Raw genomic sequence first — 18,854 nt, forward strand, 5'->3', positions numbered from 1 at the left:
TGTTGATGATTGGCCTGACGATATGGAGATTATTGTGTCTGTTGTTGCACTGGAACAACTCGACAATATAGAGATTGTGGCCTAACAGGTACTTGTGAGTTATACACTACTTCCTGGGAATGTGAAGTTTCTGAATGATGAGAAAAATATGGACTGAAGTTCATGGTCTCCCCCATTATGAGCATTTGTTGTACGTATATACGTCTAGTTTCAATATCTCTTAACTCCATTGGATTCAATTGTTCTTGACTTTCCGATGTGCCTGTATAAAAATTAGGACGGTTGATACCATGTGAGACAATAGGAACCGTCTGACGCTCTCTGACAAGATTATAAGTCCTCTAGCTCCCAACTCAAAACTGGTAAATCAGACCCAGTCAATAAAAAAGAAGATATAGTTCGTCGTCTTGAAGGGGTCGATGAAGAAGAAGCTCCTGCTAAAGGATAATTGGTCAAAGTTGGAATAATTGGTAGTGGCTATGTTGGAACCTCTAATCTGGGTAATGCTTTACCTAATGCGACAAATTATCGGTTTTGTAACATTCTTGTACCATTGGTCATATTGGTCTTCGTCACAAGGGGTGAATTCAATCTCATACCTTATCTCACATTTTCTCTTCATTGATGCGTACTTCGAGCCACACATGGTAGCTAAACATGGAGGGTTATGTGGCTCTCCAACTCGACCAACTAACTGTCTAACACGTCTCTCTCCCAAAAAATAAACACCGATATCACTAACAGGACTGTACAACACCATGTGCTGGAGTGAAATTCATTTATCCTTTGGGCTCTATCAGTGTTGAAGTCCTCAAAATCCACATACAACATCCAAATAACATAATGTTTGTTCCTAATCAAGCACTAGTATCTCTACAAATGAATGTTATCTCGCTCATTCTTGTTTTGTTTTGTTTTGTTTTGTTTTGGATACAAGTTATCTCCTTCGTACCTTATTACGATTGGAAAATATTTCTTCGTGTAGTCATAAAGTTTTGGTACACCAACATTGAAATTTGTATACCACCAAAGCCGAAGTAAAAAACATACAAAAGAAAGCAAACAATGTTTAGTCTAACTTGCTAGATATTTGTAAACTGATTTAAAGCCAAAGGAATGATACCTCAACGAGGCCCCATAGACCTTCGATGTTTGGCAAACCTATGCATGCGACATCAAGACAAATATACAGTTCGGCTATAGCGGACCCCCAATCATAATCAACAGCCTTCTCCATATCTTGCAACGCCTCTAGCCATCCCACTTGAGTACTTGCGCTTGAATTGGGAAAAAAAAACATGAACCAAGTATCCATAAAATATATACCTTAGCAATTTTTGTATCTTTAGTATGGTCATACGTTGCTGAATCAGGATCACCACCACCATGCAATTCTCTTGAATATAAATGTTTTTAAATCGGAATTAGCAATTCCACCGCTTCTTAAATTCATATGATTTTTACATGTTGTTACCCTAAAGTACAACGAAATTGCATCTTCATATCGATCTTCTGCCAACCAACTTTCTTGGTTAAATGGAACATCATCTCCCACACCAAAATGTATCCCAAGTAGGAAATACAAATTTGATGGTGTTATGCCTGTAAGAAATTATAATTGGTAATTTAATTTGTAAATACTCGTATTGATTGCGTAAAAAATGATAAATCAAAATATATGACATACCTATTTCGTCCAAAAAATAAAACGTGTGTGTAATATACCCACCAATTTGGGCGAATTTTTATGTGCTCGTATAGAGCACAAAGTAATTTAAGGAAATCGATCGACGATAGTTTTAGCACCGTGAGGAAGTTTTGCATAAACTTTGCTCACTTCGTACCAACCACCTCTTGGTTTTTGATGAGAACTATTCCGCTCTAATTCTCGACAGGAAAGTACAGTGGAATTGGTCTCTCCATCCGAATCTTCTTCTCCTCGATAGAGCTTGACTGTGTTGACTTCTAGGTGGTTTTCTATTTCTTTTTAACTAATATCTTGAGATTGAGACATTCTAGTTATACGAGTGTTGAATTGGGTTGAAGATATTTAGAGAAGATTGAATTTGTGTTGAAAATATATAGAGAAGAATGAAGCTGTTGTGAGTAGAGAAGATTGAATCAGTGTTGAATTTATAGGGAGGGAAAATATGACCGTAATTTGGCTGTTACACAATGACGTTGCCGCATCAGCGGCAACTTGGTATACTCGGCTCAATCTGGTACGACCGCACCAATACGCAACGGTCATATCTGTTTGTCTCGGTAACCAGTTTTCCCACTGCCCAAAAGTAAGTTTGTCCATCCACTTGGCATGGCAAACTATCAAATTAGGCTAATCCCATTGGAGTTGCTCTAAGAAGAAACTCTGTACTAATCCATTCTCACACTTGCTAACACCAACTTTTTTTTATTCATATTCATTTCAACCATGTGGCCAGCATACATAATTTACGATCATCTTTTTGAACTGATCAAAATCCTTGGATGGAATTTACAGTCAAAATAACAATATCCTATTTGAAGTGTTTAGCAGAGGAAATAAATGTGATACGGGAAAAGGAAGAGACTCAGTTACAGAATAAAAATTACTAATCTAACTTTCTTTGCATTCGCTGGACTTGCAAGTTACAAGGCTGTCAACAATCAAGCTAATTAAGTTTAGGATCGACTTCATTCTAACTTGACAAATCAAGTTGCGAGTTTTGCTTTCATGGGAAAGATGGGTACGAGAGTTGCTTTCACTTCCTAAACATACCTGAACCTTGAAGAGTCTTACAGTACTCTGCAATAATTGCAGAATTTTTTACCGTTTCCCATATTCGAGCAGAGTTCTTCAACCATTCACGTTCGGATACCGTCTTTGCAAAGGGTCGAGAGTTCATTGACAACACCTGCAGCAAGATAGTATTCCCTATGGTCAAAACTCCTATAAAGCTATGCCCTTCTTGTTTTACATGCAGCTATTGATATGTTCTTGTTTTTTCTATTAAAAAGTACTATGAAATTAAGCCAAAATAGTCGGAAGTCTTAAGGAGAGAGGGACGCACCTGATCTCGCAGCTTCTCTATTAAGGTTACGTAACTTTCATATTGAGCTGTTACGGAGTCATCTTGGTTTCTGTGTGGGAGTAAAACTAAATTCATCCCCATTGAACTTAAGTTATCAGTATTGATAACATGAGGTTCAACATAATCATTTTGCTCCTCAGCCGTGGTCTCAGATTTTGTGCCTTTGAAAGATGAAGAACTGAAATAGTGTGACAGTCTCTTCCTCATCCAAGTAGCTTTATCAGGAGATAGGTCTTCATCCCACAACCTAGAGACATGAAACATTATTAGCACCAATATTATATGGATCAGGTTTTCCTCCAATTTGACTCTTAAGGCCCGAAAAAAACATAGGCTATCATAGTTTTATCAGTTCAATATAATGTACAAGGCATGATGTGGAAGTAAATTTTCAATGCAATACAACGTACTTTTTTGCTTTGGATTTTGATACACAGTATAATATACTTGATCAGTTTGTTTATTCATTTCTATGTTAGTCACTCCATTTAACTGACAGTCCATCAACAAATTCGTTTCCAGGAAGGAACATGAGCTAAATTACATTGAAACCATGAAGAGTTACAAAAATCAAACAAATGAGATCCAGCAAAATGGCATTGCTCATATATCCCAGAGAGTGCTCAGTAGTTATTAATACTACTTCCATTTTTATTTAACAAAAGGCCAATCTAATTTGCCAAATCTTGTTATTGCCTTGCCTGAGGTATTCACATAAACAATATAAATTTCAAAATCAAGAAACACAATCTGTAGTTTCAATAATAAGGCGAAAGCACGATACCTACTTTGTATGAACAAAAACGGGAGCAGCCAAATACTCTATAACAGCTTCCTGCATGTTATCTTTGGGTTCCTTCTCGGATCCCATGTTGGGGGTTTGAGAATAAGAAGGCGTTAATGAAGAAGGATCCGGTATGCCATGCTTCAGCAGGTCAACCTGCATATGCGAAAAAGAAGAAGTTATTAGATGATTTTGACAGCATCAGTGCACCAACACACCTCAAATTTTAGTTTACCAAATCAAACGTACTATTTTCACTTTTATCCTATCAGTGAGAGTACATTCAAAACGAGTCAGCTTTTACGTTTAACAATGGGGTAACTGATCAAAAGTTATGAAAAAGGAACGACAAAGCTTTCTCATTAGAGCATTAGCATTTTCTGTCATCAGTTTGACCGTATCTGTTTGAGAACTTCATCTATAAGCTTCATTTAAGTTGCTGTAGTGAGAAACTGATATTTGCACTTTCCTTTTCTGAAACCTAAAGATAAGGAAAACATCTACTTTCTTCGTAGATAGTGTAGCATCCTAGTAGGTAAAGAAAGATGGCATACCGTCAGCATCAGATGCCACATGTTAATATCATGAGCTCCCTCAGACACAACTAGCAGCATATGACAAATGGATGCCAGAAAAACACCAAGCTAGAATGGTTCCTTGCAGCATCACAGAGAAACCATAACACCGTTAGATATGGTCACGTACTTACAGAATTATCCATGTACAGATATTGACATTTGTTCCTATTAACGAAACAAAACTAAGTAAAACAAATTTGTTTATATCAACAGCTACCTGAATACCCATCATCTCATGAGCTAGGTCAGCAGACAGAGTCTCTCCATTAGTTAAAGCAATTGTTGATGATCCATCAGGCCGCATTAGCTCAGCTAAAACAGAAGGACTGAATATAGGCTGCATAGGATAATATATTTATAAAGAAAACAAGCCCATGATAAAATAACATCTCTAATATCGGTTATACGTACAACACGAAAGATGACAAGATGAATACAAGATAAATAACATCAACTAATTTTTTCACAACATATTCATCTTTCATGCATCCCACTATCTTTTATTGTTCATAGTTAACCAAGTTGTACATAGCTGAAGATATTTGTTTGATTGAATATCCGAACATTCCTTTGCATATTATTTAATCATTTCAGTTACAAATATCCATTGGGAAAAACCTGCCAACTTTGAACTTTTAAGCATGTTCCCGAACTTAGGGAGGTAATACAGTGGACAGAGTTCAAGATAGAATATTGCTAACGAATAATTTCACTGGTATATACAGTATAGTATGTTCATAGTGGTTAGCATATTAATATTTTATGCCAAACAATATTAAAGACAGAGAATGTAATGAGCAGATGATGTTATGAAAAGGGTTACCTGGGTATCAAGAAGTATTAGCCTCTCAGAAGAAACCCTAAGTTCAATACCCACAGAACAATGCTTTGCCATAGCTCTAATCTCTTCCGATTGCGTCATGAAAGGTGGGAGCATTCCTGGAAATCAATGCAGCTCTAGTTACTACAATCTAGATTGAACTGCACTGCCTAAGTAAATCCATAAACCTAAATACCAGATTACAGGCAAACTAATACTAACCCAGACAAAATAAACTCGATTATTACTGATTCGACTCGTTTGGTTTCACACTTGTACACTAAAAATGCTTGCACTGGATTGTTAATGAATCACACGAGTACATCAAAAACGCTCTGTAAATATGAATTGAGATAAAACTTACCAGATGAACTCCCATCAGATCCATAGATTTCATTCAGAATCGTCGATTTTCCAACACCAGGAGGTCCAATTACACCAATTACAGTGAAATCAGTGTTTTCCGTCAGAAACTGCAGAAGAAGAATATTTTGTTTAAAAAGACTAAAAAAAAAAAGAAGATAAAATTTAAGGGTGAGTGAAGGGGGAAGTTACCGGAAGAACTCGATCAGCATGGAGATCCCAAGAATCAGAAAGAAGATTTAGGGATCCAGTAGAAGGTAAACGAGATCGAAGAGACGAAGATGATGAGGATGGGTCAGTTGAAGTAGTTAAATTAGGTTTAGCTAATAGGATTTTTGGAGCTAAAGACGAAGAAGAGGAAGAGTTGTTAACAGAAGAAGATGGCGGTGCACCAGCCATTGATACCACTAATGAGTTGTGATGGCTCGATTTCTAAACCCCGCCAAAACCCTCTTTCTACCAGAGCTGTAAATATAGAGGTGTTTGAAATTCGAGGAGGATGCCTGTATATACCTAGTTATCTGGACAACCAACTTGGAATAGGCTCAGTTGGCGCTTATGCAACATGACACTTCGAAATAGATTGGCACTATCCAGTTAGTTCTAATGGCATTAGACGAGAACTCCTTCGGGTCGAGGGATATATACTGCGGACTGCTGATTTGGAAGTTGCCAATTTTAAAAGAAAATTATAGAGGACTAGCCGTCTTTACTCTATCCAGCTGACACTAGAGTACGCAATTCTTTTACCAGTACTCCATTGCTCCAATCCCCATTGGCTCTTTTACTCCCTCTTTCTTCTTACATCTCTGAAATATTCTCTTGGGTGATCTCCGCCTGAGGCCACTATAGTTACCAGAAAAAACCACTCTACGGACTTGAATTTTATATCATTAGAAGACAAAGAATAGATTAGTAATGTTGTTTATTTATCACTAAAAGATGTTACAAGCAATGAATATTGTGTCCATATTTCAAGCATAATAAGTAACCCGTTGATATCATTTACATGAAAGAAGTTATGGGGGACTAACAAATACGAGGTTAAACCGAATCCCTATAAACCGTCTATAGCAACCATGGTAGTAACTTGTTTAGCTCACCAACCAGTCCTGATTCCAGGTTCAACATCATAGTGATAGACATATGGCGATGGCGGTGACTGTGGTGGTGAAGGAGAATTGACTTCATTCGTTGAGGTATGGTTCATGTAGTGAGATTGTCTCTTGTCGACTCTAACTTCCGTCATCTCTACCACCTCTTCTACCTCTTCAAATGACCTGAAAATTGGGTGCAAGTATGCATCAGCCAAGTAAGCTTTCAGGTTTAAGTTTGGCTCTGCAGTTCTCTCTATTCTATCTTTTTCCACGGCTTCCTGAAATATTTCAAAAACAACCAAGTAATTGTGAGTACTTCCAGCAAGACAGGTAAAAAAGAAAATTCAATTGCGAGGAACTGGAGTGAGGCTTTTGCTCACTAGGTATCTGCCATTTCCGTCAGGTCTGACTCGGTCGAGTCCAACATGAGACCAAATTTATTTCGAAAGGTCGCCTAATGGGACATAAACATCCATCCAACTCCAGACACATTACATAACAAATGAATCCTAATGCACATTTGATGCAAATGAGCCAGACTCAGTGGCATAAAAAAACAAACATCCCATGGATAGTGTATATACATATAACACATATGTCAAGTCAATGTCTTATATACCAATCTTATGGATCAAACAGTTTACCTCTAGTGGATACTTTCTGAATGCAGGTTCGAAGCGACTCTTGCAGTACTTCTGGAACCATATTGTTAAAATTGGTAATAAAATAAGAAACGGTGTAGAATGAGCAGCTTTCTTTGTGCTGAGCAGTCCGAACAAAAGAAGGTGAGATATCAACAAGCTTCCAATAATACGGCTATGAACATGTGGCCAAAATGCAGCAACACTCTCGTATTGTTGGTTGTAAACATTGATTATCTGCGAATGGCGATCATAAATAAATACAAGGGTCACGAATAGTTAATATTCCTTCTATTTTCTTGCCTAAATTCAGAATTGAAACGTGACAAGCTTCCTAGAAAGCAACGGGAATTTCTTAAAATGAGGAACCAAAAAAAAAACTTGGCCATTGCCAACTGGCTTGACCCTGCCTAAGTTTTCGGTCGCGCCATTAAGTCTCTTGGTGACCGACTGACCGTTTTTAAATCAAGAAGGGATATTATGCATGATTTGTTCAAAAGTAAAATTAGTATCAACTAGCTTGACCCTGCTAGTATGCGGTCAAAGGACTCGACTCGATTTACTTGTTGTCTCTCTCTTTGGGAAATTTGTTGAGTTGAAGAACACCATATGATATGACAGAAGGAATTATTTTGGAATCAGCAAGTACAAACCTGATGACGGTAAACGAGATATGCGAAGCCAAAGAAGACAAGAATGAAAGGAAGAAGGATTGGAGTGATCACGGCATACACAATCCCAAGAAGGAAGTAAAGCTGAAGTGACGGAAGAGTCTCTGCTAATTGAACGCTTCCAGGGTCCATTGCTTTCACTCGGTCTCTTTCTGTTTTCACTAAGAACACGTTTTTTAAGTGATATATCACCAAAGGCTTCAGCCGAAGAATCTCACTCGCAATGCCTGCCCACCCGTCGACCATGATATATGTGATAAAGAAAGTAGCCTTCATTGGTATTGAAACTCCAATGTTCCTAGGAATCCTGTAATTAAGAAAAATAAATTATTTGACTATTCCGGTAACATTATATTACTGACAGTTTATAAAGACATAAAGGATTGTACAGATGCGTCTCTAATAGGGTGGTATAGCAATAGGCTGTTGATAACCTCGACCTGAGTGATCGGACACTGTTTTGTTGAGATAGATATGTAGTATTTTTTTTTTAGCCGCAAGGATAAAATTCATTACTAACAAAGAGGCAGATGAGGCCCTCACCGTGAGTGGAAAGAATTTGGTACATGAAAATTTCCATGACAGTATAAAAGTATCATTTATGTCTTTATAAATGATAGCATGGCCTCAATATATTGGTAGAAAGTAGAAACAGAAAGCAGAAATATAGATTTACTAAAAGGGACAGATTATTACTGAGTAGGCGATTGATGAAGGAAAGCATCGAGTTGCTCAAAAGCTGTTCCAGTCACTATACTTCCCAAGAACACATTCACCAACATAAAATAGTAATATTTTGCTGCTGCTTTCCTTTCAAGTACGGATATTGCCAAATGGCCCTCAACCTTTGACATAATCATCAAAACCGTAGGAAGAATATACATGAATATTTTAAGTGCTAAACCTGGAAGGAAACCTTGAAGAAATGACTTAATCACTCCCCTGCACAATATTAGATGTGGATAAGTCAAAGTGACAACGACAAAATCCTCGAAAATAAAGTTTATGGACAAGAAAATACTTACAGTTCTATCACTGGCCTGAGGAAAGGTGCAACTTTTTCGAGACCCTCAAGATTCGCAAGTGATTGTACAAAAGCAATTGGTATCATGTAAAAGAACACCAAAGCAAATACTGTGATTGCTATTATGAGTTTTCGGATGCTTAGAGAAACAAATGGTATAGCTAGATTCCGCCAGTAAACATCACGTGGTTCAGGGGCCCAATAGGTTAACCACCATGTAGGATTCTTGCTCTGTTGTGTTTGCGCACATACAGCAGCAGCCCAACGAGAATCAAATGAAACAAAAGCTACTGGCATAATAGACTTTGGATCCTTAAGTATTCTTTGCCGCTCAGACGCCATCTGGACAAAATAAGAGCAGAACAGTATATTTTAACACCTCAAACTCTTAGAAAGAAGAGACATCTAAAGTGATCGTTTCAAGTCACTGATCAAGGTGTCTGAGAACATGGATAGGCCAACGAAATTATCAGAGCCGACTTTTCCTATAAAATTTCTAAAACTGTTTCCAGATTGCCACAGCAGATGACTCTATCCTTCTCTTCCTTTTGATTTTTAGATTTTTGGGATATTACCAGGATTACATCCATACTCATTCAGCAAACCAACATACCAGTATCTTTTAGATCCTTGTTTTAGAAAACAATGAATTATATCTTGATTTTTAGATTTTGGGGATGATGATCAATGACCGATGACCAAGGATCCCAAGCTTATGTAAATATTGAAGCGATGAAGCTATTTATTGTTTTTCTAATGAAAAACAATCTGAAAAAACAAATGAAAGGAACAGCTTGATGCTGGCAACCGACATTGATCAATAATACATACCATTTTCTCAAGCTCTTTCATCTGGTGTTGGTAGAACTCAATAGAATCTACTCTTTTTCCCCATAGCCCACAAAATCCACTCTGAAACATCAAGTAATTAACTTTCAAAATTGAAGTACAAAATACTCAGTGTATTGTCAAATTGACGTAAGGTTTGATTATGCCATCAAAGTACTTTGTGTTCGGTACCATCTTTAGGGAAATGTACAATGTGACTTACCTTTTTACTTGGCCTTTTCCGGGCTGGATGTCTTTCGAACTTCAGCTGGTTATAATCCAGCAACTGTTGGAGTCTGTCTCTTCGTCTTACAAGTTTAGCAAATTTGTTTGCATTGTAAACAGCCTGCAAGTCAAGGAAACAAGTGTAACAATTAATTCAAATAGCAGTAGCACTACAAACTACTAAATTTCCCACAAGACGTTATTATTAGGTTAAACATGATAATCATGGCAAGCAAATAACAACTGCTAGAAATCAGACGAACTATAAGTATCATGAATGGAAATATTACTTGATGACCGATATAGTGGTCCGAATGGTTATTCTGGAAAAAGTGATCCACGCTTTCTGATGTCGAGTGACCAGCGACATGTGGGATATTTCTAACCACTACCTGAAAACACACCACACTTCATAAGCTTCAATAATAAACATCAAACATTTAACATGACGTCATAATAAGTTCATCAGTAAACTCAGTGGATCATTCAGTAAGTCAAGAATCTATCAACATAAAAGAATCTAGGTAAACCTGTTCTAATCTCCGCACCAAATTTAGTAGGCCACTTAACACTCACCGTAAACTGATCTACACGTCGACTTTGTGATGCCAAAAAATGCAACCTCATGAATGCGACTCTATCATATTCCTTATATAGTATATAGCAGACCCAGAACGTGAATACATATGCCATTCCAATATGAGCCCAAAACCTGAAGTTGAACCAAAATTTTAGAGAAAAATATCAGCATAGGTCATTTTATAACAGTACGAAATTCCAAAACCAAAAGTGATATTAAACTGTGATAGATAAACCACATAATCCACAGTTAGAAGATCAAAAGTTTAACATTTCAATTTATTCAAATGTACGGGTATATCTGTATACTATTAGTTCCTACTTCCTAGGCCTACGGATTATACAGTGCGCAATATTGGAGAAAAAACAACAACTTACTTTTCGGATTTAGGACTAACATTTGATATTGACAGTTTATCAATGTCGCTGATGACCAATTCCTTCCTTAGAAAAAAAAGTGTTCCACCTGATACATTGATAGGTACAAGAACTACCAGTGCAAGTATGGTTATCGGTACGAAAATCTTCAACCTGTCAACGAAACCAGAAAGACAAAAACAAAAGGTCAGAGCCAGAACCAACATGTATGAACATGAACAGAAAGCGCTACTAGACAAATTGAGATTCATCAATGACTGCGTACATGAAGTTCATATACCAGCCAAACACATACCCATCTCTACTAAGTCTAAATACAAGACCAAATACCACCATTGGTTTTCATTTTCTCATGTTTCTTTGCATCGTTTTTGTTTGATACAGACTAAAACATTAATGACCCCGGAAAAAAGTTCGGGATACCTCTAGAAAAATTTAGCACAAAAACACACACACATAGACACACCTGAAAACCTAATTAGAACAAGAAAGTAGCATAATTGCAGAAGCTGTGTGCCCATTGAGATAGGGTTTTCCTATCAATCTAATTGTTACTACCCTCCTTCGAAATAAACTAAAATAAACAAACAGTTAAAACCCAATCGAAGGGGATTCCTTGATAAAACTAGAAAAGATTTAATCAATCACATTTGGAACCATCAAATGACAAAACGGCATCTTGAACTTTTAAAGGGCTACAACCACTGACCTTGAGTACTGAGAATACAGTACCCAAAGAGAATTCTTGCAAACATATAAAACACATATCTCAAAACCCAAAACTAGAAGACAAACAAAAAATTGTGAAAGAGAGTAATAAAGGAAATTACCCAAGTATATAAATCCTGAGAAAAACAGCAGAATCAAGTCCAGCATGGGTGATAATCTCATCTTCAGACATACGAAGTGCTTGAGGCATCCAATTGAGAAAAGTAAGATATGTTTTGAAATTGAGATTAACGAATTTACCCACAAAATTCCCACGGTTTCTAGGACTAGTTCTTCCTCCAGTAAGATACCATTTCGGGAAATAAACTCTGTCATTAATGGGCTGTAATCTCAGAAAAGCAAAACCAAGTAAGAACAAAAATGCAAACACAATGTTTATGAATGCTGATACTCCTATATCTGCAAGAGAGGCCATTACAGAGGAGAAGAAGAAAGAAACGGAGATAGAGTGTGAAAGAAGACAGAACAGATAATATGCAGTAGTATAATACTATATCAAAAGAGAAGAAGAGAAGAAAAGGGGGAGGAATAATTGTAGAAGAAGGGATAGAAAGAAAGGAAAAATATTAGTGAGGCACTGAGGTGTGAGATGGCTAGTGCCTCCTAGTAGCTTTTTGTCAACTCTCTCTCTGTGCTAATTCCATTTCTAACTAAAAACTAGAAGAAAGAGGGGAGGCGTTTTATATTAAACTACTCTTGAGTACTTTAAATGTTGGCAAGTGAAGGGTGGTGAGTTTGTGATGGTGTTTTAACTTTTTATGCGATGTTTGTTTGTGTCCTTTTGTGCTTCTATAAAGTTACTGTCAGTCTTTCCTTTAATTCTTTTTCTTTTCCTTTTTATTCCGTGTTTGAAGGTTAGGTGATTATGGTTATCGTCTTAAACCATTTACTTCCGGAATCTATGCGTAATTGCCGTTCCGGTATCCGATAGGTTATGCAGAATGATTTTCTTTTTCTATGTTGTTGAAATTCTTTTATTCGCAGATACAAAGTAGGGCTGAACATGGTGTCGGTTAACCGTTGGAAACCGACCGAACCAGACCAATAAGAAAGAAACCGAACCAAACCATTTAGATTTTGATTGGTTTGGTTAAAAAAGTTGGAAAACCGACATTATTGGTTTGGTTTTGGTTTGACCTGAAAACCGAACCAAAAACCATTGGGGAACCGATTAATTTTTAAACTTAGTTTCTACCGTCGATTTAAAAGTATTAGATTCTACCCATTGATTTAGAGGATAAATAGAAACCCTAAATCTAATATTTCATTATGATACTCTTCATCTTTCTCTTTCTCTCAGCCGCCTCCCTTCTCCACCCCCAACTACAGCTGCTTCTACTCGACTTTTTTCTTCCCGTCTTCCTTCTTTTTTATTTGTCAATAACTAAATTAAGATATATTATATATCTTCTTTTGATCTCTAGAATTAGAGTAAGCTTTAACTATTCTTGAATTTTCTTTTTTTGTCTGTATATTTGTGTAAACTAATACTATCGGCAACTACGATTTTTTTATCTGTAAATTTGTGTATTTTTTTTTTTGGTTTGACATAATTATTGGTTAACCAAAAACCACTGGGACAAACCGAAACCAACTGGAACCATTTGGAAACCGAACCAATGGTTAATGGGTTGGTTTGGTTTAGATTTTTAGAAACCAATAGTATTGGTTTCGGTTTTGGTTTGACTAGAAACCGAACCAAAACCGACCATGAACAGCCCTAATACAAAGTGTGTAGAATTTACTTACTACAGTAAATGAACTGGTAAATGAAATGAAAATATAAGAAAAAGCTACAAGGGGCAGGGCATGATGTCCAGACTTCAAATCCAGAGAGAATATGAAATCACGGGTATAAATTATCACATGTGAACATGACTGCGTGGGCTGGTCCAAGACAACGACTAGATTCAGTTAAGACAGTGTTACAGTATAGAAAACGACAAACGATCAGAATGATGAAACAGCCCATAGAATAAGGTTTTATCTTTTTGTGGCAGACAGACGTCAGATTTGCTTTTCCCATCAAAGATCACACGCTACCAACAAACTACGAGGCTGACTATCGGAGTTTACTATTTTCCCCGAGGGAAAATCGGGTTTACTCCGAATAAAAACAATTTGTTGAGCCAGCCCGATGGTCAAATAACATTTTGTACTATGGAAAAACAGTGGACGGGGCTATCAACCGCGCGGATGAAGCTAACCCACGGACGGGTGAGGAAGATCCACCGGCGGGCATGGGCAATCCACCGGCGGGTCTAATAAGATCTTGAACGACTACTTCTAAACGGTCACCTGAACGGTTAGTTTCTACCCCTACAAGTACTATTCGAGTTTGATCTCACAAATTAACAACAATCGTTCAATCGATCAACTATTTCATTATTTCAATCGCTTTCGATATTCAACCATGATTCATGATTTTGGTTATTCTGAGGAAGATATGAAAATTGATGAAACGTTATATGAAGAGGAGGAAGAAATGTATATAGATTTTTTGCGTCAAATGGATGAATATGCAATTCAAAATAGAAGGAGGCAAAATTTTATGTTGCAATTACAATCAGGGATGATACCAAAGTCTTTAGAGCCATATGAGGTTATGACCAGAAGATGGACGTGGCGAGATCGACATTTTTACCACGACAAGATGATGCATGATTATTTTAAACATGGATGTGTCTATTCCGATGAGGATTTGCAACGTCGATTCTGCATGGGCCGCAACTTGACGCAAAGGATTATTGCCGAGCTTTGTCAGGTACAACCTTTATTTAATTATCAGTATGATGCACGACACGTACGAGGATTTAGTCCTAAACAAAAGGTCACTGCCGCCCTTCGTACACTATGTTACGGTGTACCAGCGGTTTCCACAGATGACTACATCCGTATGGGCAAACCAACCGCTTTTAGGTATCTCAAAATGTTTTGCGAAACAATAGTCGAGCATTTTGGGCCCAACTTTTTTAAGGAAGCCTACTCGGGAAGATGTTCAAAGAATTACTGCCGAAAACACCGCGAGGGGATTTCCAAGAATGCTAGGTGGTCTTGACTGCATGCACTGGACGTGGCATGTATGTCTGATTGAATGGGCAGGTCAATATAAGGGTGATTATCCAAAACCAACTGTAATTTTGGAAACTTCGGCTACTTATGATTGTTGATTTTGACATGCTTTTTTTGAACTCCCCGGTTCAAATAACGATCTCAACGTTTTGTATAATTCACCATTGTTTGAAGATCTTAAGCATGGGATCGCGTTGCACTGTAATTTCACCATCAATGGTCATGACTACGCTCAGGAATCTATCTAGAATGGTAACTATGGTTCAAGCTTATAGTCAGACAAGTTTTGGACCAACGACTGCGAAGGATAAGAAGTACTTCAACACTCAACAAATGAAATGCAGAAATGATGTTGAACGCGCTTTTGGCATACTGAAAAGGAAGTTCGTCATCATAGCTAGGCTGACACGCTTTTTTGATCTTCAAGAAATGAACAAAATTATGTTCACTTGCATCATTCTGCATAACATGGTCATTGAGGAAACCAGACGTGACCAACCTGGACTAGTTTTCCAGATGAAGATTTGACGTTGTGGCTTGTGGTGCAACATGGTCATCCGACAAGAGAATATAGACTTGCTACTGACAAAATACAAAACCAGAGACTTTATGGACAGTTAAGAGAAGATCCAACTAAGCATCTTTGGGCATTAAAATAAGCAAGAGATGATGCGCAAGGGCGACGCCGAGGCCCAGACAGATAGATGTTGTTTTTCCATTGTATGCAATGTTGTTTAATTTAATATTGTTTGTGTTTCAATTTAATGTTTTTTATTTTGATGCAGTCAGAATAAACTTAAAATTAAAATTAAGGCAATTATATTAAAAGTAATTTTAACTAAACCATTACATTTAAATTAAACTTAACTACTACTAAACAAGAATTAAAATTAGTTACATCTGATCAAGACGATATTCATCTTCGTCTTCTTTTGAGGCATCATCGGCATCGGCTTCATCTTCGTCTTCCTCATTCTCAGGTTGTTCAGTGACTTATTGTTCCACCTTATCTGTTTCCCTAGTCCATACATCAAGTTGTCGTTCATTCATTGTTGAAGTGTTCAAGGAGAGTAGCTTGTTCATCTTAAAATCCTTGTAGTGTTGTTGTTGCGAAAGACGACTTTTTCGAAGTTGCCTTATCGCAATGTCACGGTCCCTGCTTCTATCTTGTTCAACCTTCTGCTCGAATTCCTTGTACTCAGAATAGTTGAACTCGATTGAACCCCCTTCTGCTGCTGCTCTTTGGGTTGCGTCTCTAGCTGATTTTCCAGCCTTCTGACCCCCTCCTCTTCTTGTCTTGACGTTGGTGTTATCGTCTAGATTGAAGTTGTGTTTTTCGTGACTACTTGGAGACCCAGCATATGGAGATTCATTTCCTTCAGGTGAGGAAGCATGCCCACCATTTATAAAATCATGCGAGATTGGACCATGTGGTGATCTTAAAGGCACTTGATTATCTTCCAACAAGTAGGGATTAAACCTGTTAAGCACCTTCAGAATGGTGAAACACGATTCATATTGAAAACCAGATTTGTGAGATCTTTGTCACTCTTCTCGACATCATCGTTCCACATTCGGTTCACCTTCACCACTTTTTTGTCGCGCCACATTTGCATGATCAAATATACATATTCACTGACGGATGCTGAAATTGCGTTAAAACGATGAGACAACACGTCGACATCACGATTATTGATGTTACCGGTTTCTCCATAAAAAATTTGTAAAAATATTTCATTAAAAGTATTATTTTCTTGGTAAGAGCCATTATTTGATCTAATGTAAATAATACATAATTCATACAAATTGATTCGTCTTCATCCATCGTATACTTGACACCACGAATTCAAACATTTCTTGGTTGTGATTGTTGCATTTGTTGTTGTGATTGTTACGTTTGTTGTTGTGATCATTGCGAGGGGAATGCCATATTTGTTAGAAATGGGATTTTTAGAGTTTTTTTCTGATAGATTGAGATGGTATGAGTAGTTGTGCTTGAAATGAAGGAAAAATGAGTATTAAGATGGTATAAAATTATGAAACTTTAAGGTAGAGATGTAGAAGGTGTGAGTTTTAAGTTTGAAATGACCTGAATTTATAGTGAAAAGAGTAAGAGTCGTTGGATGGAGAAATAGGGATGTAGCCATTAGCGGTTTTAGATTAAACGCTAGAGGTTTAAAATCACATGCTGGCGGTTTAGGATCACCCGCGGTTGTATTATATGAATCCGCGCGTTTTTGTTGAACCCATCAGCGGGTTTCCTCCGTCCGCTCCGCGCGTTTTTGTTGAAGCCGCCAACGGGTTTCCTCCATCCGGGGGGTTCTAGATTAAGCACGCGGTTAGTTATTGTGCTCACTCAACAAACCAACAGATTTGTTGGTTTCGCCATCAGTTTTCATGTTTGTTGAGTCCATAGTGGGAGCAAAATGAACAAATCCATGATTTGTTCATTCCAAAGGAAATGCTCTAATATGCCAGTTAATCTTAACCGATCAGGTTAAAAGGGTAAAGTATCACGATTGCTAATAGGGTGTATTAAATCTTCCCCTTTGAAGTAGTGTATGCAAAATGGTACCCTATTGACAACTATGAAAAATATAGAGTTATGCTTAGCGTACTTTAAAATAACACAAACTAAATTATAAATGTGGATCATTAGTTTTTAAAAACAAATAAAAACGGCTAAATCTCAAGTTTTTAATTCATTAATTTTGGAAATGTGGATTTAGAAATTATAATGGAATACATACCCATATAAAGTTATGATCAGATGATTCAATTGATTAGATCATCCCACTTGATTAATCTCTACGTCTTTCTCTGTTGATTACCTTGTTCTTGTTCAATTAGGGTTTACCGATGATCTTCCAAGTTGGTTCGATTAGGTTCAATGGAATTGAGGAGAGACAACACACACACACACACGCACACATATACGGGTGTGGATGTCATGATAAATTGTGTCTAATGAGGAAGCACTCGTATCTAAGTGGAAATGACGTCACGATGCAATTAGACTTTACTTTTCTGCCAAGTAACCTCCTCGACCTGAACTTGATTCTCTTTCTTAGTTCGAAGTCTCAATCTTCAGGTTCTTGTCTCCTGACAACTTCAAGTCTCGTCTCCGTTTCCTGCTCTAGAACTCAGGTCTCGCACGTGTCATGGTGTTAGTTTTCAGGTATCACACGTGATCATGTTGTAATCTTCAGGTCGCGCCCGTGCTAGAGATTCCTTCTCCCAGACTCGGCACGGGTTTTGTCTTAACACTTAGCTCTAGGATCTTACAACTGTCAGTTATTCAGTAGATGTTATATTTTGTCATATATACTAGGTATTAACTTGTGGTAATGGCACGACTATTTAAGTCCTTTTTGTAATTGATTTTGTGGATGAAATAGTCATGTTGTATTAATGCATTGTACTGTCAGTTACTATTCACAATATCATATGAATCAACATATAATTTGCAGATAGCATGGGTGATTCGGGTTAAACTGTCGATAAAAAATTAACATATAATTCCCAAACAACATGAGTGATGAAAGCAACATAATGATCCTTCGTAATCCATCTTTAATTGGTTTTTTACAAATTTGAAGCTATCATTTCATATTATATTTTTCATCTCTACTTAATACATTGCAATTATATGATTCCAAGTAACTTTATTCGTATCTTAAATGTAGTTCACTCACCAACATCAAATCTCGGCAACTAAATAAATTAAGCACGAGTGATGCAACGTGAAAACTTTCTGGAGGAAAATCCCTTTTGAAATGCTTGCATTGTTATCATAAACGTTCCAGAAATACCATACTTGAGAAGAACGATCTTCAAGAAATATGTATTACATAATCCTTTTTGTATGAGACAAAACATTCTTCATCTTTGAAATGACATACGCATCCCCAAGTAAAATGGTACCCCCTATTAAAAACCTTGGAAAGTATACGGCGATGCTTTGCGCACTTTAAAATAACACAAATCAAATTAA

At 37.2% G+C, this 18,854-nt stretch overlaps 2 protein-coding genes across 2 annotated transcripts; both read right to left on the bottom strand.

Moving 5' to 3' along the window:
• Nucleotides 1–2,390: 2,390 nt before the first annotated feature.
• Nucleotides 2,391–6,155, bottom strand: LOC113297606 (protein SMG9-like). The gene is made up of 8 exons (XM_026546134.1): nt 5,809–6,155; nt 5,618–5,726; nt 5,257–5,372; nt 4,651–4,770; nt 4,410–4,499; nt 3,860–4,011; nt 3,051–3,318; nt 2,391–2,894 (listed from the first exon to the last, which is right to left on the bottom strand). The coding sequence occupies exons 1-8, from the start codon at nt 6,013–6,015 to the stop codon at nt 2,742–2,744; spliced, it is 1,215 nt and encodes a 404-aa protein (XP_026401919.1). The 5' UTR covers nt 6,016–6,155; the 3' UTR covers nt 2,391–2,741.
• A 369-nt stretch (nt 6,156–6,524) lies between these two features.
• LOC113297607 (CSC1-like protein At1g32090) lies at nt 6,525–12,450 on the bottom strand. The gene is made up of 11 exons (XM_026546135.1): nt 11,890–12,450; nt 11,060–11,212; nt 10,679–10,814; nt 10,393–10,494; nt 10,101–10,223; nt 9,881–9,961; nt 9,051–9,391; nt 8,722–8,967; nt 8,008–8,332; nt 7,358–7,591; nt 6,525–6,991 (listed from the first exon to the last, which is right to left on the bottom strand). Exons 1-11 carry the CDS (start codon nt 12,201–12,203, stop codon nt 6,716–6,718), a joined length of 2,331 nt encoding a protein of 776 aa, XP_026401920.1. The 5' UTR covers nt 12,204–12,450; the 3' UTR covers nt 6,525–6,715.
• Between the last annotated feature and the right edge of the window lie 6,404 nt (nt 12,451–18,854).

Source organism: Papaver somniferum, chromosome 7 (genome assembly GCF_003573695.1).
Source record: "Papaver somniferum cultivar HN1 chromosome 7, ASM357369v1, whole genome shotgun sequence".
In the NCBI taxonomy this organism is placed as follows: Eukaryota; Viridiplantae; Streptophyta; class Magnoliopsida; order Ranunculales; family Papaveraceae; genus Papaver; species Papaver somniferum.